The sequence below is a fragment of the Nelumbo lutea genome, chromosome 5 (assembly GCF_056320005.1).
Source record: "Nelumbo lutea isolate HS-2025 chromosome 5, American lotus-T2T, whole genome shotgun sequence".
Taxonomy (NCBI): domain Eukaryota; kingdom Viridiplantae; phylum Streptophyta; class Magnoliopsida; order Proteales; family Nelumbonaceae; genus Nelumbo; species Nelumbo lutea.
The window spans coordinates 35,451,624-35,476,210 of NC_142688.1; the positions used below are offsets into that span (position 1 = coordinate 35,451,624).

Below are 24,587 nucleotides of genomic sequence, written 5' to 3' on the forward strand. Positions count from 1 at the left end.
AAAAAAAACATTGTACTGGACGTCGGGTTTCGTTGAATTAACCTAGTTATCCTTTGGTAGACGGCAACATAGGGAAGAAGATGAATTTTTCCCCTTCTTAACGGTGAAGACCGGCTTGCCTTCTACGATGAGTAAACCTGTCACGAGATCACAGACCCTGGTTCGTGACAAAGTGCTAAAGTTAAATGGAGAATGATGGCTTGTGACAAAGTACTCACATGAAATGTACTTATTTGAGGAGATAATTGAATTTTTTTTTTTTTTGTCTCGGTACTGAAAGCTAGGTGACCAAAGTGATTGGACAGCTTTTTGAATTTCATTATTCCCCTTGAATGAAAGACAATGGCAAGAGAAGAAAAGGTTAAATTACATTGCAGAAAATATAACCAAAGTTGTATAAATACAAATTTCACATGTGTAACAATGAGCAAAACCAATTGACATACAGGTAATCTAGATCATGAGAAATGACCATTTTAATGGTAAAACACATCTTAGTATTTCTGTTATAGTCTTACCATATTCTTTACCTTCTACTTCTTTTCTGTACTTTACATTGATATTGATGCATGTGTTAGAATCCAATCCAAGTGTGTAGTGTTGTTGTATTTGGGCAAGCCAGAAAAAAATTGGATTTTGGAGCTCAGTTACTTTACTTTATGTTATATAAATAATAAGGTAATTGTTGAAAATGGAAAAAAAAAAAAAAAAAGAATCCTTTCATTTGTTCGGGTTATGCTTAGGCCTTTGCACGGCCTAGCAAAGAACCTTCAAATAATTTTAGCCACACTTCAATTGATGATGGATGGATGACAAACAGACTCCTTATGCTTGCAACACCTAATACATAAGCAAAAGCCCTATAATTTTTAAATGGTAGTGGAAGAATACATCAAGGGAAAGTAGTGTTAAAACTTCAATTTCTAGGCAGAATAAGATTTCTCACTACTCTAATATTAGAATATTTAATCCGATTTCTGATAACAGAATCATAAAATGACTTAGTTTAACCACACTATATGCTCATTCTTTCCACAATCCAGCATTAGGGGATGATGGTGAAATATCTGTCTCTTCTAACTCCATCAACAAATTGATACATTCCTTGATCTCTTTTGTAATAAAGGATGTCTGAAAATGGTTTATCACATCACTTGTTCATTTCTTGCTACAAAGGACTCTGACTTGATTTAAAGTTGCACTCATTCATCTTTGCAATGCCTCACTCTACCTCCCGGCCCTGCATTAAACTTTGTACATCACAATTCACATAAGCAATGTTTAATGAAACTTGGTTATCTCTTTCCGCAAACAGAACCCATATATTGCTGAAACTGATCTACAATTCCATTCATATTGAATCATCCCAGAAGCACCCACCAAGCAATAACTCACGCCTAGGCATGTGCTTTATCATGTGCCTTAAAAACAGGGTTTGCACCTTGTAATAATCCATGGCATTTATTTCAGCACCTCTCCAAAAGCATTGGGGCCACGTCTGCAGGTTCAGATTCTAATTTCGCATTTCTTGCCAATTTGCCAAAAAGCAATTCTATTTTTCGCTAGAAACAAATTGAACAGAAATGGAGTGGGAATAGAGATTCTGAGAATGTATTTGGTTCATTTTCTTTGCCAAAGAAACAAAAGAATGGGAAATACGATTTGTTTAAGGGAAATTACATATGGTACTATATTGTATAATATTTGTTTGATAGGTTACTATATTGTATAATATGACATTTTTAATATGTTTTATTACAATATTTTCTATAATTTGTAATATGTTGTATTTATGATATTTTATTCTATATTATACTAAGTATTTTTAATTATACTATATCATAAAAATTTATTTAATATTTTATACTATCATATTTTAAAATTTTATTTATAATACTATTATTATATTATATGTATAATAATTGTATCATATTATAGTATTCCAATATATAATACTTTATATACAAAAACATATATATTTATACAACTATAAATATAATACATAATTATATTAGATAATATGTATTATAATATAAAATTTTATCTAATATATTATTATACTTGGAAAAATCTATGATGCTGGAAAGATGCGAACATGATAGTAGAAGGGCTTTGACCAATCAAAACCCTCTGTGAATTTTGATGAAAACCTATCTGATTGCTTACCACTTTTGTGATCGATGTTGATTGATTGGTTATAAGTTTTTTTGATATCATGTATTTCCGACATCATTGCCAAACTCATTAGACTAAACAATTAACTTTTATCTAAACTCATTAGACTAAACAATTAACTTTTATCTAATAAAGTATCGCACTATATGCTATGAAAACAGTGTATTTTTTATGTTTTTATATTTTTGTGTTATTGTAATATTTTTAAGTTATAGTTCCTGCAATGATTGTTTTTGTCAAAAATCAGCAAGAAATGGGCTCATGTCGATGAACCAAACGGGGTTTTAAATGGCTCCTTGACAATTATGATAAACACTAAAAACTTTACCTTTTTTATCTTTTTATTTTCCAACAAATGTGTTATTATCAATATGAGATAAAGTATAGTACTTGAGTCTAATCATTTTTTTTTTTTTTTTTGGTACTTGCCAAGTACCCACATACATGGGATGCCTTCTAATACTTGTATCAGTATACGTAAAATAAGGAAGAGGAGTGGAGGGCAGAGAAGAGCGTAAGACTATTAAGAATAATGATGCGTTTTTGCCATTAGTTAGAATGGGCATTTCATTTCGGATCTAAAAAATTTAAGGTAATCATTCTTCCACCTAAAATAAACTTAGGCCCTGCTTGTTTTTTGGGGAATGTAGGCGCCACATGTAAAGTTAGTTTCTCCAGCAGGTGAATAAGTAATTTTTCTATTTGAGGAAAAAGTTTATAAAACATAATAGAACAAGTTTGTTCATTCTAATATTGGCTTTTTATAGGTAAAATAATATATTATAAAACTTTCTTAGAAATCAAAAGAACATGGACAAGTGAATATACCTGGATATATAAGTGACTTTTTGAAAAAACAAACAAAGCTTTAGCATTTCTGCAGTTGAACTATGGTTTTATTGACAACCAAATCCAATATCAATAAACTAAAATATCCCATCAGACGTGGTTTTACAGATAAATCTTGCATAGCAATCTACGGTGGGGTTGCAGGATTGGCAACGGCCAACGGGGCGGGGCGTGGTAGGGCTAGGTTTTACATGCCTCGTCCCTGACCCTAATACGCCACTATGTTCCTGCGATGATTGCTTGTAAATTTATTTTACTATTTTTTTTTTTGTTTTTGAAACCTATCTAAAATTATATATACCAATGTTTTTGAACCATTGTTGATTCAGACGGTTGGACCATTTGGCCCGAAAATCATCCAAGCAACCGGTTCTGTTTCACCCCTTATTCATTCTTGGGTCAAAAACCGTTGACTTCATCAGAAAATCACTGACCCGGACAGCGGTTCACGGTTTAAGAAATTGCAAAGAAGGGAGAAACTCTGACTCTTTGAATATGAGATCTGATATCCAAAGAGAAGAAGAAGAAGAAAAATAAGTTGTAGGGATCTTTGAGAAATCAAATCTGAGATCTAAGAAAAAAATGAAAATTGATCTGAGATCTGAGATCTGATAACTTGTATCTCAGATCTCAAATCTGTCATCTGCGCTAATATCGTTATCGCCATTTCATTGTCATCATCACCATCGCGGTGAACATCAGATGAGCACCTTATCACCTAGGCTGGAACCTGTATCAGATTGGTTTTATGTAGATCCAAAAAATTGATTCATTCATAATAAAATTTGAATTGGATTTCATACCATTTGAATATAATCAAATTTGAATTACAATTAGATTTTTTTTTTATGAACAAGTGAAGAAACTTATTAATCTGAAAATGTGAGAATTACAAGCATCCAAACGAGAGGCATGAGGTGAAATTAAATACAGTTTTTCAAACGCAATTAGAACAAGTCACAAAGTATAGATTAGAGGGAAAGAGGGGAAAGGATAGATGAGAGGGAAGAGACAGTGAGATGGAGAGTGAAGCAGAACAAAACAATTAATGACAACTCAAGGCTTACTTGGCAAGCTTCTCCTAGGGAGAGGTGATCCATGAAAATGAGAAGGGACACGTGTTGCAATTAGAAGCAACACAATTCCCCATTATATGATACTTTATTGTATTCATATATTGATTTTTCTTAGCTTCTAGCACAATCTCAATGTAAGGGCGATTGAGAGGATTTTTCTTTTTTCTTATTTTTATTTCTTTTGAAAGGCTACACAACGAGGGATAATCCATCCCCCAACCCCCAATCCAAACGTAGATGGGATTCGATCGCAAGTCTCCACGACTTGGCAATAAACCAGATGGCTGGCAATGAATGGTTTTTATGTATTTCCTCCCACGAAGCAGAATTTAAGTCATCTAATGAAAGCTACCTTACTTTTGAAATAATAAAATGCACACAGAGTGCAGCAGAGAAAATGTATTATTATAATCATCTTTATTTTATGAATTGAATTGATCCCGGGGAATCCAAGGCATTCACACCTTGTAAGCTGTGGGCTTAATTGTACTCTCTATTCTCATAGTTTACCATTTAAATTAAATTGCCAATCCAAATTCAAGGAAACCATTGCCTGAATCATGCATGCCAGCTACACGAGGAGAGAGATATGTTATTATATATATATATATTGTTATTATTGTTTCTATCTCATTATTTGTTATTATTATTATTTTTTTTTTTGTTTGTTTTTGGAATGCTTAACGACTTCAAGTAAGAAATTTCATTCAATCTCGGTAGCAAACATAGTCTCGTCTCGAACAGCGTTTACAATGAATTTAGGACAAATAGATCAAGTGACAATATGAAAACAGAATAAAGCAATCTGAACATGATGATTGATCAAACAGCCACCATATCTTCAAACATGCAATACCGAAAAAGAAAGCAAACGAGATGTTAGAGAATAAAAAGTCTCTAACAAAAGTCTATTCAAGGATCACACCTAAAGTTAAATAGTTTCTTGATACGATATCAGATCGAGGCTAGAATTTGTTTGTCCAAGTGGTAAAATAATTTCCTGCAGCCACAATATATAACAGTGTTGATGCATCGTGGAGAGACAGCCTTGGCTGATGGGCAGATGTAGTTGAATTCTAGCAAATGTTATATTGCCAAATACCATCTTGTCATAATTTTTCTAATAATTTATTGGGAATTAATGCTGATGGAACCCTGATAATGCCAGCTGGCAAAATTTTCTGTCCATCAGAATGGAGGTTTCTATTATACAATAATAAAAACACCCATCACAATTCACAACATCATTTGGCTATTTCTACAGGACCGGTAATTAATAAATAAAACCAACCGTCACCCTTAAAATTAATAGCCAACGATATCTTAAAAACACTTGACCTTTGGCAAACATGTAGGGAAATGTTTTCTTTAATCCCTTCTGGATAAGAATAAGGAGAGATTATTTGATGTTAGAATAGAAGACCTCAAAAGCTAGCTAAAAGGTCTATGCTTTTAGAGAGCCTCGACCAAGCTAGCTATAGTAAGCTACTTTTAGTGGTCGTTGAGATGTAAGTTTCATTTAGCTGAGCTCACAAGAAGGATCAGAGATTACCAAAATGGATTCATGTAGAGCTTAAATAAATGACAATTTTTATTAGAAAAAATGAGAAATGAATCCAAAAACAGTACTTATGATGCAGATGTCTTGGGTTCATGCGACAATATACAATGACAATAATGGTTGGAACTGAAATTAAATACTTGTATCATACAAGAAGAAGCTGGAAGAAATCTCAACCATAAGCAGATGATTAAGAGGGATGATGGGTTTCCTCTTGGCGTGGTTTATGACGAAACCCAACCTTGTTTCTTCTCATAATTACAAAACCAAAAACTAATGTCTGACTCTGAATACTGTGCCTGTTAAACACAGGCTGCAGTCGATGGACCTTAAATTTTAGTCAACAATGGATGTGGATCTCAACTTAATTATAGACCCATTTACAATTGGATCCAATTTCAATACCTATATATAAGCTTGAATGTGTATGCGTATGCATGGTTCACTATTTTATTAGTTGGAATACCAGTCCCTGAAGGCCACCTGATTAGAGTTTGCAAGCATCAGCTGCGACCAATCTTTTATCATATCCCCGAGGGTTGAGACTTGAGACTATCACGCTGGCGACCCAACAAAGAATATAATTGGAGTCCTGGTGTTTCGAGTTTGAAGCAAATGAATATCGTGTAAATGTTTTATTGGAAGTGGCAGCACAGTCCTGAGAAGCTGATGTGAGCTAAAGATCTTAATTTAATGGGTGCACCCAGATTCAATTTGTTCTCTCAAAACACAAAATCCAATTTGATCCAACCATCTTCAATTGGATCGCCTTCATTAGACCATTATTACTTACTTCTTATCAGTCTTTCTCTTGGAAGTCTGTGGACTGTGACTGCTAATTAAGGCTTTTATAGTTTTATTGATTTCAACTTTAGACGGTTGGACCTACTTTAACTTATTGACTTATTGTTAATTATTTGAAGCTGCATATTCTCTTTGATTAATTGATTCTAATTATTGAACCTGCTTAATCATACTCATATATATAGGAAAGATGCATCGCACCAGATGCCAGCTTTTGTTATTTTATTTTCATGCCATGTAAACTGTAAAGGACGTAAACTCCAGAAGCTTCCTTGCTTTTGTACTTGTGTAATAATTCTACTTTCAGTTCTTATTTTCAAGGTTATCAGATGCCACCAAAGACCTTAATTAAAAGTTAAGCTGCTTTACAGGTTCGGCATGACTACATAATAATGTATAAATTAGTGCCACCTGAAAACATGGTTGTGATGTTATGTGGAATAGTTACAGAACCATACTTTGGGTGGTATGGTTTGGGTCTCTTTAGGTTTTCGGTTTGGTTTCAGAAAACATGGCTGTGATGTTATGTGGTATGGTTTCAGAACCATACTTTGGCTGTGATGCTTTCGATTTTTATACTTTGGGTCTCTTTGGGTGGTACGGTTTCAGAAATCAGAACCATACCAATTTATTTGAAACCATGATTCATAGTTTGTCATAGCAAATTAAACTGAGTAATAGGTTTGAACTTGCTGGTATCTTTTTCATTTTGAATTTTCAATTGATTTGTTAGTTCTAATATATATTTTCTTTGTTTGTAGATGTCACATCAAGTAGAAGAAGGAGATACACCAACTAGTATTGATGATGCAAATTCATATCCCAAACCTTCAAGCCGAACGGGTTCGACAAATACTACAACTACAAATGCTAAAGGAAAGAGAAAAGTCATACAACCAATGTCAGAAGTATGGAACACTTTTCTAAGTTTGTTTTAGATAATGGTGAACCAAAAGCTAGATGTAACTACTACGACAGAGAATTTTGTTGTGACCCTAAAAAAATGGGATTGACTCATTAAGAAATCACATGAATATATGCAAGAAGAACCCTTATAACTTGGATACAAAACAAGCAGAGCTGAATTTGCACCTAAGCTCAAAGGAAGGAGATAGTGAGAATATGAGTCCTTTTAGCCTTAGTTGTTGGAAATTTGATCAAGAGGTTATTAGGAAGGGATTAACCTATATGATCATTATTGATGAGCTCCCATTCAAGTTTGTGGATGGTGAGGGCTTTAAGAAATTTATTACACTTTCTTGTCCAAGGTTTCACATTTCATTTAAATGGACTGTTGCTCGGGATTGCTATCATCTATACATGGATGAAAAGTTGAAGTTGAACAATATATAAAAAAATTTATGTCAAAGGGTTTGTCTTACAACTGACACATGGTCTTCCTTGCAAATGATTAATTGCATGTGTTAACAGCCCACTTTATTGGCAATGACTAGAAATTGAATAAAAAAATTTTGAATTTTTGTCCAATTTCTAGTCACAAAGGGGAAGCTATTGGTAAAGCAATAGAAAAGTGTCTACTTGAATGGGAGATTGATAAAATTTTTTCAATTACAGTTGATAATGCTAGTTCAAATGATGTTGCAATTGCATTTTTAAAGAAAAAAATTGCTAATTGGGGAACTAGCATTTTAGATGGGAAATTGCTTCACATGAGATGTATTGCACATATTATAAATTTGGTTGTCAATGATGGTTTAAAAGAGATGGGTGAATCTGTTAATCATGTTCGGGGAGCAGTGAGGTTTGTGAGATAGTCCCAGCAAGGTTGCAAAAGTTTAAAGAGTTTGTTGAGATTGAAAAAATTCAAAGTAAGAGTTTGTTGTGTTTAGGTGCGAGTACTAGATAGAATTCAACCTATTTAATGTTGGAAACGGCTCAAAAGTTTGAAAGAGTCTTTGAGAGATTTGAGGATCATGATCCTTATTTTAGAAGTGAACTTGAGATGGGGGATGTGGTTCCTATTGATTTTGATTGGGCTTGTGTTAGGAGGCTAGTGCTATTTCTACAACACTTCTATGATCTCACATTGTGGGTTTCAGGCTCCTTGTATTGCACATTTAACATTTTTTTTTCAAGAAATTTATTCGGTTGATTGCCTTTTATGGAGTGGGGAAGTAGTGAGGATAAAGAATTGAAAGAAATGGCAAGGAGGATGAAAGGAAAGTATGATAAGTATTGGGAAAACATTGAAAAGATAAATAAGTTGATTTGTATTGTAGTTATTCTTGATCCTCGTCAGAAATTAGAGTATGTGGAGTTTGCCCTTACAGATATGTATGAAAGTGTTAATGGTGAAGAGCTTGTGAAGAAAGTTAAGGAAGTTGTGTATGATTTGTACAATGAATACAAGAACATGATTGCACCTCGAAGTGGGCATACTAGTGATAAAACCTAATTTTCAGCTTCAAATGAGACAGAGGGTGAACAACCATCACAAGTAAGGAAGATGTTGGCAATGTCTCAGTTTAAAAAGTACAAGTCAAAGAATGGAGGGGCAGATAGCAAATCAGAGTTGGATATATGCTTGAATGAAGATACTGAAGAGGGAAATATGACTTTGATATCCTAAGATGGTGGAAAGTTAATTGTCACAGATTTCATATCATTTCATAAATGGCTCGGGATGTGTTGGCAGTTCCTATCTCTACAGTTGCTTCAGAGTCTGCTTTTAGCACCGGATGATGAGTGCTTGATGCATTTAGGAGTTCTTTGACTCATAAAATAGCAGAAGCACTTCTATATGCTCAAGATTGGATCCAATCGTCACAATATGCCATTAATGTTGAAGACATAGAAAAGCTTGATAAACTTGAAAATGGTAACAATTTTTCAATTTAACTTCCATATCATTTGTCATTTTTCTCTTCATAAATCATAATTGTTTAACCTTTATGATTTGTAGATGAGTGTTTTTTTTTTTTCTTCAATTTTCAGATTTACCAAAGGTTACGGTCACATCAGAACCAATAGTGATTGTTGATTGATATTTGATTATCCTTTTTTTGTGCTTGTACTTGGTAGGTTTTTAAAATTTTATACTTGCATTGCATAATATATTAGATTTATACCATAAATTTTAAATTTCATGTATTCTCTTGTAGGTTAAATACAAAGAACATTTGGAGAACATGAAAAACATGGAGAATAATATGATCCAAGACTTGATATTGCAAGATAGAGTTTAAGAGTTTTGATCATTATGAAATGGTAAGAAAAATTAACACAAACCAAGTGCTTTTATCTTTCATTATAATTGATGAGGGCAGATTTGGCCCTCTAGTGAAATTGTGACACGTGGCACCTCGTGACAACTAGGTAAACACCCAGTCAACAAACTTACGAAGTTGGTGACCCACCCGGGCACCAGTCTGGCCGGCCTGGCGCGACCTACGCGCGGCCTGATGTGCACCTGCGCGTGGCCCACGCGACCTGTCGACCTGCGCGCGGCCTGGCGCGCAGCCTACGCGACTTGCGCATGGCCTGGCGCACGGCCTGCGCAAACTGCACGCGGCCTGGCGTGCGGCGTGCGCGAACTACGCCCGGCCTGGCATGTGGCCTACGCGACCTGACCGACCTGGACCAGCCTAGCACATGATCCAGCCAAGCCGCCCATAAGACGCCCACTGACAAACCTGGCCTAGACACTGACCCGCCAACTAACACAGGCGCCAACCTGACGACCTGGCCCAGACACCGACCCGCCGACTAACGCAGACGCCCCCTGACAACCCGGCCCAGGTGCCGACCTGGTCGACTGACACAAGTGCCAGCCTGACGACCTCGAGGAGTTCACCACCGTACCCCGGTTCTGACAGGATGTGACGAGTCTTACCGTTTGGAGGCTTTTCACCCACCTAACCCGCGAGGACTCCGGTATATAAAGATCTCACCCCCCAAAGGGAAGGAGGATGAAAAAAAGGGAAGTAACCCCTGCTCTCTAGCTCTCTCATATTATCTTCAAAGCTCTCTACAATAAGAGTGCTAACTTAAGCGTCGGAGAGCCCCCGCTAGGAAAATACCCCCAGGACCTCTGATTCAATTCTCGCAGGTCCCTCAGCTCTCGCCGCCTACAAAGAGGAGGAAAAGATGGAGTTCTCGCAGGTCCCTCAGCTCCCGCCACCTACAAAGAGGAGGAAAAGATGGAGTTCTCGCAAGTCCCTCAGCTTCCACTGCCTACAAAGGAAAGAAGACCACCTCATGCTGAGGGCAGTCGGATTGCGCCGCACCAGGGAGCTCCACCATTCTCTAAGTCACCGACCGCCTAGTAGGGAGTTCACAACTAGGTAGCTCTCCGCCAGGCAGTTCACCACCGGGCAATTTGCCACCGAGTAGTTCACCACCGGGTAGTTCACCACCAGGCAGTTCGCCACCGAGCAGCTCACCACTAGGCAGTTCACCACCAGGCAGTTCGCCACCGAGCAGCTCGCCACTGGGCAGTTCACCACCAGGCAGTTTGCCATCGAGCAGTTTGCCGCTGGGCAGTTCGCCACTGAGCAGCTCGCCACCAGGAAGTTCGCCACCAGGCAGCTCGCCACCAAGCGGTTCGCCACAGGGCAATTCGCCACAGGGCAGTTCGCCACTAGGCAGTTCTCCACCAAGCAGATCGCCAGTAGGCAGTTTACCACCAAGTAGCTCATCACTAAGGCACGCCACCACCGGGTCAAATGATGAGGTGCTTAGCAAAAAAATTTTACATCACAAAACATTGGTACGTGGCCGAAAACGGTTACATCAATAATCATATGATGATATGAATGCAAGTATATTTTGATTATTCTTTCTTGTAAGAGTGGGAGCTAAAGCTTGGACTAAAAGTTTGGAAATGAGAAGATTGCAATTATAATTATTTTGGCGTCTTAGACTTGGTTGGTGGATTTGGAGTTAACTATTGGATATTTTGTGGAGTCTTTAACTTTTGGAGATTTTATATCTTTTTTTTTTTTTTTTTTTTTGTTCATAATGGACTAATGGAGTTGTTTATTTACACTTGAGAAACTTAATGGTTTAATGGCTTAATGGATTAATGGATTATAGACTTATGGTTTAAAGGTTTAATGAATGTTTCAAAATTTTTTAAAATTTCATTTCTTAAGGATTTAACTTAATGGATTATCAATCATTCTTGAAGTATGCAGGTTTGAGGGAGGGTTGTTTAATGGTTTCAATTCTTGCAATGATTTTATGAATGATTTAATGGTTTAATGGAGCACGCAGGTTTGGCAACGAATACCTCTCATCTCAATCATGGACAAAGAAAAAGAGAAGATGGGCAGATGGGGTATAAGAAAAAATGCTTATCACATTTTAAATGCCACCCATGTGAACCTAGGACTGGAGTACCAGATAAATGGATGGCTAGTTACTTTAGTAAGTGGGCTCTAGCTTAATTGGTAGATATTTCAATTCTTGAATAAGGAGGCGGTCTGATTTCTAGATCACTCTTTGCTTAGTTTTTTCGCATTGGTTTCAAATTCAATTAAATTGCTATTATTTTATTTTAGTAAGGTTAAGCTGAAATTATATAGGATTGTAGGCTATTTATAGATTGATTTTTAGTAAGATTATATAAGTATAACAGGGTTTTTTTGACAAAACAGCAAAAAAAGGACTTACTTGATTGATGCTAGTTTGTTAAGAATGAAAGGAAATTACTTGATTCTAGTTTGATATTATGATAACAGCAAAAAAAGTAGGCTATTTTGTTCCATCGCTTGTATCTTGTTCCTACGGACAAGTGATAATTTGGAGTCAAGCACTCAAGCTCATGTAAGCTCATGTGATGTTTTGTCAATTTTTACAATTTTCGGTTTAATCGAAAAAACCGAATTAACCAAAAAAAAATTCATTTTGGTTTGTTCGGTTTTACCTAAATTCGGTTTTGGTTCGATTTCCACCATTCACAGTTCGGTTCATGAAAGTTTGGTTTGTTCGGTTTGGTTTTAAACCAAACAAATTGTTTGCTCACCCCTATATACAGGGCCTAAGGTTGCGCTTGGAAACAATGCAAATGGAGTGTAAATCCCGGTTCAAGGTAAATTTGCACTCTAGTTCATTTTTGCTTATGCTTGTCAACATTACATTTATGCATTGACAAATGGCAGAAAACACATTTTTCAATGCATATTTACATTGATAATAAGATGTAAAAGTACATCAATAAAAAAAAGTATATTTGCATTCCAATGGGCTTTTGATAAAAAAGGCATATGATTTATTGGAATTCATGTTTACATCCATTACAAATAAAAGTATGTTTGGTAAGAAGGTAAATTTGTCAATGCAAAACTAACCCAACTTTATAATTTATATGGACTGTTTAACACTCTACATATTTGCATTCACACTTATTTGTATGTTTCAAAACGCAGCCTAAGAAATCCCATTACTGGATTACAGTTCTAATAAATTATTTTTACATCCTTGGATAAAAGGGTTTTCCAAGCCTCCTCCTAAGTTGGTGGATCATGATCTTAAAAGACTTGGCCCAGTTTACCCAATTTCTCCAAGACATGTTTTCACAAATATGTAAAGTGTAAAACATTGTATTTTGTATTATTTTATATGTATTTACAGTTACAATGTAATTGCATACTTTCCCAACCAAAACTAAGAACAGCCTAATGCACAAGATTCCCGCTAACGCAGGGATTTGGGGGGAGAGATGTACACAGCCTTACACTTTCAATTTTTTACTTCGGAGGTAACTTTTGAAATTTGTGATGGAACTTGTCTTCTCTTTGTATTATTTTCTTTCCGCTGGAAGGCCTTTTGCTTTAAAAAAAAATACATATCACCTTGGGCATATGTCTTGGCATTTATAGTAGAAACACCAAATTTGATGTTTGTATTGATAACTCAAAGCATATGTAATAATATATATATATATATATATTAACCAACCTGAAATGTTGTAAGTATAAACGGCAATGATCACCAATCAAAGCATTTTTAGTATTAAATTCGAGCATCCAAAACCCTACAAGGGCATTTCTGACATTTCTACATTTTCTATTAAAATTAACAATATAATCATCTAATATAGGGGATTTTTAAGGATTTGGACAAAACTAACGGAGGTTTAAGGATTTTTTTCCTAAATAATATAACTAAATACAGGTATAATAAACAACTCAACTTCACCTTCATCCATTAATAACTCGCAACTTCTTTATTAACTTATTCATTAAAAAATAAAGAAATAAATCATTCGGTAGAGCCGCCTCCTCAGCTAATATCATATAGTGTCATTCCATGGGTGATGGATAGGTTCGAGAAGCAGTTGTATAAACTCGTCCTTGAGATAGCTATGTAGTGTAATTAACATATGCTATGCGACTGGCTTTATGGTTTTCAACTTCTATTTTTGTTGGGGTAAAGTTTTGATCTCCAAGGTTGTACATTTCTCTCCCCCAACTATTTAGGTGTAAACTTCCTTTACTCATAAAAAGATAGAGAAATTGTCTAAAATTTATCATAACTTTTCAGCATTTTTCTTGAACACAGGAGCCTCATGTCACTAATTTGATGTTAAAGAGACTAACAGATGTTAATAGATTACCATTTTACCTATTTTTATATTTAACCCATGACAGTAACTTCATGATTGTCTTCGTTGGGGAGGAAGAGAAACTAAGCAACGATGACCGACTGTTCAGCCACCAGTGCTGAAGAAAATGGTTCAGGGTCGGCCTCCTTGGAAACCCTAGCGATGTCTACTATAACCAGACCATCTCTTTCAGCCTCGGAAATTTCTAGGCTTTTTGTCAATTTCAAGGTTTCTCCTTCCGATTTTTTGGCTGAAATATATATTTGTGAATTTTTATTTATTTTTACCTGTTTTTTGCAATTTTTGCATTTTTAGTTGAATTACATATATATATATATTTTTTATCATTTTATGAATTTTTCTATAATTTTTTTATTTTTGGCTGAAAATATATTTGTGATTTTAGTCCAAATTTTATGTTTCTTACAGTTTGTCTTTTGTACTTTTATCTAATTATTTTATTATTTCCTAAGTTTTATCTGCAATTTCTGATTTTTTACACTAAGGCTATGTTTGGTTTGAAAGAAAAAGTAGGGAAAAGAAAAGAAAAGTAGGAAAACATTTACAAAACTTGTATAGATTTCTTTACCTTTTCTTTCCTTTTCCTCCTTCAAACCAAACATGGCCTAAATGTATAAGGCAGATGGGCACTTAAAGGAATTTTAGTCATAAAAATAAAAATATGTTTAATAAGGCTGAATCGTCATTCAAGGGCAGTTTGGTCATAAAAATTGCATTTATGCTGATGTGGACAACTTCTGTCCATAAACACTAACAATTCTCTAACAGATGGTGAGTTTTGGAAAACAAAAACTTATTGGCCCTTGACGTTTTGAAAAATCATGGTGAATTTTAGATAATTTCCCTAAAAATTAAAAGAATAAATGTTGAAGATGCTTTTATTATTGTAGAATTTTAAAACAACCAGCCCTTCACTGCGAGTAAACAGGGGGGATTAAAGAGATGACACCTTAATTAAGCTTATTTCAAGTTGAAGGTTGTGTTTAGTATCATTGCCATCTAAGGCGGAAACGTTTCGAGTAGTGTGGGTGGTGCAAGTTTCAATTGTTAGAGGAGACACCTGTTTGGTCAACACTTAATATTTATAGAATGTTTATAGTCTTAACAGCAATGTTGACTAGGCGTTTATAGTAGATATGTGTTTGGTATGTCCTTTTTCACGTTGAAGTGTTTCAAGTAAACTTTTTAATTTTATGTAACATCAATCACACTTTCAATTACTGTTATGCCAATCTAATGTCCAAGAATTTTCCAAACCCAGGATTTCATCAGATTTTATTTTTCTCCAATGTACAGGGGTGTTAGGTCTATAAAAGTGTTATCGAGAGCTTAAGCAGCTTCTGTTGGATTTTAATCTCATAAGAGATTAAATCAAATGGGTTTGATTGGTCAATTACATGAGAAATTGCACCTGCACACTTGGTTGAAAAATCAGTTTTTCTCTTATAAAGAAAAAAAAAAAAAACTCAGTTTTGAACTTGTCACACATTGAATAATTACAATGTTTGTTTTCAGTATTTTAATAGGAGCTGATTTACACTCCTTAGAATTAGTAGAGGAGAGTATGGGGATTCAATACCGTGCAACGCGCGCGCACATGTGTGTGGCACAATGAGGCGCTCTAGAGGCACACTTCGCGCGCACCCGCGTGGTTCGCAATGGGTGGCTCTGGTTTTGGTGCGTTGATGACCATTGATCACCATTGATGAGATCAACGGTCACGATTCGATCGGGTGTGATCAAGAGGCACAATTCAAAGTTAACAGTCACCAACTATTAACAACTTTTTAAACTATCACAATGGTTGAAATTGTGACTGTTCAAGGTGCCTTCTCTAAACCAGCACCTACCTTTTCCTCATACCTCTTCACAAATTATTTAAGGAGCATGAATCAGACTCCAAAACACACAATTTTGAAATTCACTATCTCTCTCTCTCAGTCCGGTCTGCTATAGTCTCACAGAAGTCAACTTTGCTGGTTGCAGATTCTCGCCCAAGGTTCTATTGTATCTTGGGAACGAATTTGCCTGTAACCCAACAACAAACTCAGTAAAACTGAGTGGGGGCAAATAACATTCTAAAGACAGTGTCTTTAGACGCGCCTCTGAGCTTCTCCTCCAAAGTTACAGTGACCCCATCTTCCCCAACAACTTCGAGAAGAAGTCGATGCAGGCATAGATTATATAGCTTTGCTCAAAGTGTTGTATGATACGTGATGCACAGTACCAATTCATCACCATGCCACATTGGATGACAGGTAAGTGCCATATCAGCTAAAACATTGTGAGACGCAATGGTTGTTGAGGGAAACCTCAATTTGACGTTTCCTCCAGCACCCCCTTGTTGCTATTTTCAAACAAAATATTTATTTACTGTTTTGAATTAAAACAGACTCAACCAAATAAAAAATTCCCATTGCAATTTAAAATGCCTAAGTGGCACTGATCTGGCAGCATATTAGCTGGAAACGTCAGTGGTAGCAAACATACTCCAAGTATTTTAATCAAGTCCTTCAATAAGATTATGTTTGGTTTGAAGGAAAAGGTAGGGCAACCTATAAGGTCTGTTTAGGTTTCCACTCCTTTCCCTTCCTTTTCCTACTTTTTCCTTCAAACCAGACACAGCCTAAGTGTAAGTTATATAAATTAATGCAATGCTCTCTTTTATCCAATTCAGTAGACAATTGATAAAGCACAAAAGTCCTTGGGGGATTAGGATCATGGAACCTATTAATATCCACCATTCTTTCATTTCAAGATAATATTGTGCTACTATTTGAATTGCTACTGTTATTAGGACATCCATCTTATATTCCCTTTTTTTTATTGTCCCAATTGTAAGCAGAATATGGATTTCCTTTTCACAGAATGGAATATCTCATGAATGAAAACATACAATGCTAATGTATTGTGACTGTAAAGTGGGTGTGAGGAGAAAATCCAAAATGCTAATGAAACCAGGCTCAGCCCACAGAGCGACAATGCATTTCTCCCTATAACCTTTTTTTCTTGAATTGTAGGATGAAATTGTTTCTAGAAAATGTATTCGTGGAGACCATGCCTTAAGTAATTCTAAATGTCAAAGAATATTATATTTGGCCTACACTAAAATTGATGGCATCTATTTGGCATAATACACTACAAAAATTCTTATAGCTTGCACTGCAAATTCATCTCTACTGATACAATTAATGCATAAGTGCAAACCTTGAATCATTTCCATCCAACCGTTTAGACTTTAGATCACTTGAGTGGAGGGGAAGATTTACCACCACGACCCTAATGATATACACGCCGATAGTGAAGTTTTGTCTCTTGCCATAATTTGGGCCCAATTTTGTTATCGGATCAGGTAGGGTTGGGGAAGGAGTTAACCGGATTTGGACCGAGTGGCTTCAGAATTGAACCGGGTTGGATCCTCTGTCACTCCTCGCCCCTTACCAATAATAAACCCTATAAACCATTTTTCCCCTAATAAGATATTAATTTATCAACTCTAAGAGGATAGATGATAAGCTCCAGGTCAAATATCAGGTCACAATCAGTGTCTATCATCTGTTAGAAAAATATACAAGGAAAGGATCGAGTTCGGTGCAGAGAAGCCATCTCCTCCCCAAGATTTAAATACCAGTGTGGTAAAAGGGGTTGTGGCGTGTGGAGGAGGGGTTGCAAGGTGGGGTCTAACAAAACCGGCAACCAAACTAGAGATGCCATTTCGATGTAAATAGATTCTCTCTCTCTCTCTCTCTTAAGCTAACAGAAGAAGAGTGAGGAAGTAGTGGAAATCAAATGAAAAGGAGAAGAGAAATGGAGAAGGGGTCGGAGATAAGATCCGCCATCGAGGAGCTTTCTATGGTCGTCAAGGTCAAGCCTGGTGTTGATCCTAATGTTGCCTATCTTCCAACGAAGCCATTTCTCTATACCTGCAACCTGCTTATTCAAATACTTGGTTAGCTCTCTCTCTCTCTCTCTCTCTCTCTCTCCTTACACACACAATCACTTGACGAATTGAGTCATTTAGAAAGGAATGATACCACCGAACTTGCAATGAATCTTTCCCCGAAAGTTTCATTTTCTCCTCTATGATCCAACTGGTTACTGCTATGAAATCTGAAATGGGTCTCCCCCAGTTTTCCTCCTACCAAGCAACTGTAATGAAATCCCTGTCTTATTTCTCATATAGTCTTATACTCGTCATCTTCTATTCTTCCTTTTCAAACCAAGAATACAATGTTTTTTCTTCCAAAACAATCACCAGATGAACGATTAAGTGAGAGTGGTATGTCTCTATATACCACTAGATATATAGATACAGCACATCCCCTAACTTGTGGTTATGATCTCTCCTCACGTGCAGATAAGATTGGACCAACAATGGTGGTTTTGAGACAAGACATCCATCAGAACATCCAGGTAAATTTCTCAGTTGAAATTCTTCTCCGATCCATCTAAATTCTAAGCGAGGAAGAAAGAAAGAAAAAAAAGGAGTAAATTGCTGAAAATTCCCTGAAGTTTCTAACTATTTCAGAAACCTCCCCTACGGTTTAATAATAGTAATCATCTCACCTGAAAAGTAGAATCTTCTAAAACGCGGCATGAAAATGACTTTTTTTTTTCTCGCATAGAAACCGGTCCGAATAATTCCTTTATAGGTATTTTAGACATTTTGATAAGATTTTATGAAAGAGGGTTTAGTTACAACTATATCAAAAAATTAGGAAAGATGATTGCAATTAATAAACTGGAAGGAGGTTTCAGCAATTTACTCAAAAATCAAAAAGCATACTCAATGCACGGGCAAGTCACGCGCGGACCACACGACGTGGCGCTGTCTGACTTTCACTGCATGACGAAAATACCGCTTTATTTTGCGAAAATTATACCCGTTTTGCACCTATCCTTTTCAATCTCGCAAGGGTTGAAGTGTCATCTTGAGCAAGTTGTCCCTTGTCATACGAATTCATTATTGAGGAGATTCCTGGTTTAGGCGTGGCTTTTGTCTCTTTTCTCTCTTTCTTTTCTACTACGAAGTTAATTATCTAACATTCTAACTGTTGATCTGTTATTGATTATTAATTAATTAGTTAATTATATTTCCGACAGAGACTTGAGAAGATTTACGAATTGGATCCATCGATTTATTCAAACTTAATTGAGATTTTGAAGAAAGAGGCTGGAGAGGGGGTTGCGAAAAAGCCCACCAGCTGTGCAAGAGCCTTGGTTTGGCTGACCAGGTAAAATTAATATTAATTAATTAATTAATTTCCTCTTTTTAAAAAGTACGGACAATTAATAATAAAATGAAAATGACCATTAAAAATGGATTGGTTGAAAAAGCCAAAAAGATGCTGTCTAGCGAGTAGGGCTGCAAGTCGGCCGGATTAGGTAGGGTTGAGGCAAACCTTAGCTCAACTCTAACCCTAAGTCAATTCCTTCAATTTTAATTCAATTCAACTTTCTTTCTATCCTTTAAAATCTTATAAAGCTATTTAATTTCAAATTTTAACTCAATTTTCAATATATATATATATATATATATATATTAATCATATATTTTATTAGTATTTGTTTGTTGATGTTTTTGATGGTTCTTTTGATATAAAATTTGAAAAAAATAAATGTTTAAAATGATTATATTTTATTATGAGTTATGACTTATTATAGATCTTTTATGAGCAGCAAATATTAGAGAAGAGATGAAAAATAAAATATTCAAAAAACATAAAATATATTATTAAGGTTTTAGTCTTTTAATTTAGGATTAAGTGAAGTGATTATCTTAAAAGAAAGACATACTAGCATGTAGTGGGGGTTATACAACTATCATACATCTAAACAAATCAATGTATATATACCATAGGGTTCGAGTTGGGTTGGGTTGACCAAGGGTTTAACCCTAACCCAACCCAAAGTCAAATCAGATTAATGAATTTCAACCCTAACCTGAACATCAACCCAACTCTTAGGCTGTGTTTGGTTTAAAGGAAAAAGTAGGGAAAGGAAGGGAAATGTAGGGAAAACCTTTACAAACCTAGTATGAATTTCCCTATGTTTCCCTTCTTTTCCTACATTTTCCTTCAAACCAAACATAACCTTAGGATTAGGTTCTGGCCAACCCGGCCCAAGTTGCAGCTAACCTTACTAGCGAGGTGCATGGTCCAATTAGTGCTAGAACTAGAAAATAGGGTTGTAAACGGATGTGATTGGGATCTCTCTCTCTATCTATCTAAGGTTTGAACCCATGCTATTTATATATGGGTTCGAGTTATGTCTTGCTAGTTGAGTGGCACCTTCAAGGGTGCAAGAGAGGAGAGAATATATATATATAGTGGAAAGGAAAGTAAATAGATTAAAGAAATGGTGGTCTGTCAACTAAGTGGTGGCTAAGTTATACATAATCTGGGTTGTTTCTACAAAGACTCGAGTTCGAGTTTCACTACCCGCTACTAGGGGTGTCAATTGGACTGGATTTGGTTCAACCCGATCCACTCCAATGTGTCCATTACAAATGGACCAGGTCCAATTCAATTCAATGAATAATTTGGACCATTTTGGACTGGTCCAATTCAATGTTCAGATCGTCTAATTTGCTCAAATTCATTTTAATTTAGATTGGTTTCAACCCAAACCTGATCCATTTACACCTATATGCTTATCTTATATCAATGAACCAGATATTGACTTAATCCAACCAAATCTAATATAAATTTTTACGAATGAACCACTATATCTTTTTTATCGGTCCAATCCATCCAAATTGAACCGGTCCGTTGACACCCGTACCAGCTACCACCGATTCTAGAAAAGATTTATTAGTTTGTTGTTGAAAAGTGCTATGCAGTGCCCGTGAAAAAAAAATGGTGATCTGCACATGCATTTGTCAGATTTTAATTAGACTTCTACCATATTCGGATATTTATACCATTAATAAATTAAATAACAATTGATAAAAATAATTTTAATTTATATTATTAATAATTAACAAAATAAATTAAAAATAGCTACCATCAGATTTGAGCACATTGAACTTTTAGATGTGATATTCAACCCGATTTTATTAATGAATATATGTTAATTTCATATAAATATATATGGATAGTTTATACAGACTTGGATCTTTATTGGATTCCACATCCAATCGTATTAAATGGATCTAATTTTTTAAGATTCAAATACGTTTTAATAATATTTGCTTTCAAATTCGGACTCAGAAACGAGGTATTTATTGTTGACACTTGACACTTTGACAATGTTATCGAGAAGAATTCAAGCCCAGATCTCCTTAGAAACAAAAAATCGCATGCACACCCTGAGACTGAGAATATGGCATTTGGCTGTATATTAGGAATATCTTTTCCTGTACTTGTATACGGGAAAAAAATCTTCGATTCATAGAGTAATATGCAGCTGGATGCTATGTTTTGGGGATGTCTGCATGATTTTTGCTTTTACCAATTCTCTTCTCAAAAAATTAAAAAAAAAAAAAAAGTAACAGATGAGATACGTCTGCCAAAGTTTGAAGTTTCACCTCTGATCGGGGCGACCCACCTGGGGGCAAACAAACGAAATGGATTCTACGCTTTTAGGACTCTCTTTTTCTGATTTCAGTCTTTAAGTCAGCCATAAAATCCTTCGATGCAATTGTCCCTAGGTGATGTTTGGCATCTATGATGATTTTTCTTTGCCGCTTATTCAGAAATTGGTGATTTTTGAAAGTGGTGTTTGGTATCGATGACTTTTTTTGAGAAAATGGCATCACATCGATGCCATGTCAGAAAAAACAGTGCTTCAGAAAACAACTTTTTATTTGACACTGTTATTCCAGAAAAAAACATTACTCCAAACCATATATTAGAAAGTTGGAAATCAGAAAAGTGTGATATGAAGAATTGTCAAATTTGATGTTTTCATTGCTGCCGGTCCAATGATGTGGCATCATCTTGGGTATTTGATAATGTAGACTAGTGCTGAAAATGGTTATATAATACTGGTACCAAATAAAACTAATGCTACTTCCCAAAAAATAGCTTATGTGGCAGAATTGTTGCCAAAAAAAGAGCCATTTTCTAATAAAACAGTATACAGACCCTCGTGCATTCAACACCTTTCTCTCATAAAACATCTCTTTATGCCATGTAAGCTGATTTTGAGTATGTTTGTTATTGATTTTACTTAAAAACACTTGATTTATTAACATATAAATAATTTATTATTTTACTATCTTTTTTATTATTAAGGTTATATTATGAAAATTCAAGTTTTAATTTTGTGATATATCACTTTAAGGATTGGACCAGATTATCCCTATTATCCATGTCTTTTGGTTTTATGGACCCACTACTCCCATCAATCCAACCACTTAATTGTGATTAATTGTAAACAAAGATTTGATCATTTCAAAATTCAACCAGAGGTTTTTGACACAGACATGCAAAGATGTTGGATATTTTCATGTAAGGTAGCATATTTTAGCCTAACCCAATTATCTGACATATCAGTAATTACAAACCTCTCTGCATAGGTCTTTGGATTTCACAGTAAATTTGTTAGAGAAGTTAGCAAAAGATGTTGGACAAAATCTTGAGCAAGTGGTGGAGGACGCATATAATGTTTCATTGAAACCATGGCATGGATGGATTTCTTCAGCTGCATATAAGGTAATATATAACTTGACAGTCTTTTTTCTCTTTTGGTAGAAATTTGAGGGAGTCTAGTTCTTCCCCTCCACATCCCCTCTAATATGTCATTTTGGTTTTTATCAAATACCTTTTTTTTTTCAAATTTACATCAGATTAATGAACTTCTGGGTCTTATTAGTTTGCAGTAAAATTTTATTTGCACTGGCTCAAAAGCTTTAGACTGAAATTGAATTTAATCCAGACTCTGCCCTAATTTTGTTATATCTTCTAGCATTCTACTTTGCCTCGTTTGTGGAGGAGATGAAATAAAACCTAAAGCAAATGTGAATTAAAACTTGTATTCTTGTCATTTGCACTCACATGCATTTGTACTAGTACAGATGAAATTGCACTGCAAACAAACAGTCTTGGTGAAAATGGCAAGGGAGAGTTCACATTGTCAAATGAAAAATGACCAGATTACTTGACCCAAATACAAGACACAAAACAAATTTTTATATATCATTTGGCTTCAAAGATGCTTTTTCAGTGTTTTTCTGTTTGGGAGAAGATTTTTTTTTTCTGCTCCTTGGGAAAAATCAATAGAAGCATTTCTTTGAAAGATTACCAAATGTGTTCTTGTCAATAGCATTAGAAGCATTTCTATAGAGATTCAAGCACAATTTGATGCAACCATGTTACTACTTCACTCCCCAGCTTTAGGCAACTGGCATAACATGGCATTATGGTGATACATCTATACTAAACCCTTGGTTCTTCAATTGTCTTTCTCAACTAACAAACATGATATTTTTAGGTAGCTCTCAAGTTGATCCCTGATAACAAAACCTTCATTAAACTGCTCATGATCGAAGACGAAGACTACGACATGTTAAAAGAGGAAATACAACAATTGGTTCCATTACTTCTGTCTCTTCTAGATGATATCCACTCCATTCTGGTGAGCCAAAACATGTACTATTGGTTATTTGAAGAAGAAATTATCATACCTGCCTTTTTGACCTTTTGGCTTTTCTAATTTGCAGAGGACTTTTCGCTTGGACAAGTTAAAGGCCAACTAAGGAGAGAACATAAACATGGGAGCAACTTCATTTTTGTCTGACATAGTTTGCTTTGTACAAACTTAATTGCTTACTGTTTGAGTTTTCGTTCAATCTTGTCTTTTCTTTATGTAAATATGTACAGATACAGTTTTATCAGTTATGTGTAAACTGAAGTTTGTAAATAATACATGTATTAAAGAGAGTTCAGATATAACCCCATACTCTTGTGAGGCAAAAAAGACAATCTTAAGAAAATCAGTTCAATGTTCTCATGGTTTCAACTTTGAGGTTTCAGAGAATTCCAGCTTACTGTAAAGAACAAAAATAAAACACCTATTGACCAATTGGGGAACAATGCTGAATTCAAGTTCATTTCCTAGCAAACAATATCTGAAGGAAAAGATGATGATGACAATGATGACGACAACAACAATAATAACAATAATAATACTAATTTGATTTAAATAGTATGCTAATCACTTTTTTATTGCTAATCTGATTGTAGTATTTGCTCCTGTATATCAAACTGCTAAGAGGAATGATTTTATAAAAATGAAATTCACAGGTTGCTCTGAATCCAACAATGGAAGTTTAGCTTAGCCAAGTTTAAATCTGAAATTTGATCTCCTTTATTGTTGGGTTTCTTTTCTGTGTTTCCTTTTATCATTTGGATAAAGAAATTTACAAGAAAGAAGTGGTATTATCCTCAAAGCCTATCCCATAGAGATCAAGTTACCTTTTCTTCAAAAATTTGAACTAAGCAGATTGTGCTGCCCTGAAGGAGCTGTATTATTATTCCAAGGATCTAAAGAATCTTCTCAAAAATTTCATTCATATCATACAAGTGCTTCC

General features: G+C 35.3%; 1 protein-coding gene across 1 annotated transcript; it reads left to right on the forward strand.

Annotated features, from left to right (window-relative positions):
- Positions 1–17,537: 17,537 nt before the first annotated feature.
- On the forward strand, positions 17,538–23,949 carry LOC148851668 (glycolipid transfer protein 3-like). The gene is made up of 6 exons (XM_088947722.1): positions 17,538–18,002; positions 18,411–18,466; positions 19,157–19,287; positions 22,575–22,710; positions 23,489–23,632; positions 23,718–23,949. Exons 1-6 carry the CDS (start codon positions 17,843–17,845, stop codon positions 23,751–23,753), a joined length of 663 nt encoding a protein of 220 aa, XP_088803848.1. The 5' UTR covers positions 17,538–17,842; the 3' UTR covers positions 23,754–23,949.
- Positions 23,950–24,587: the final 638 nt, after the last annotated feature.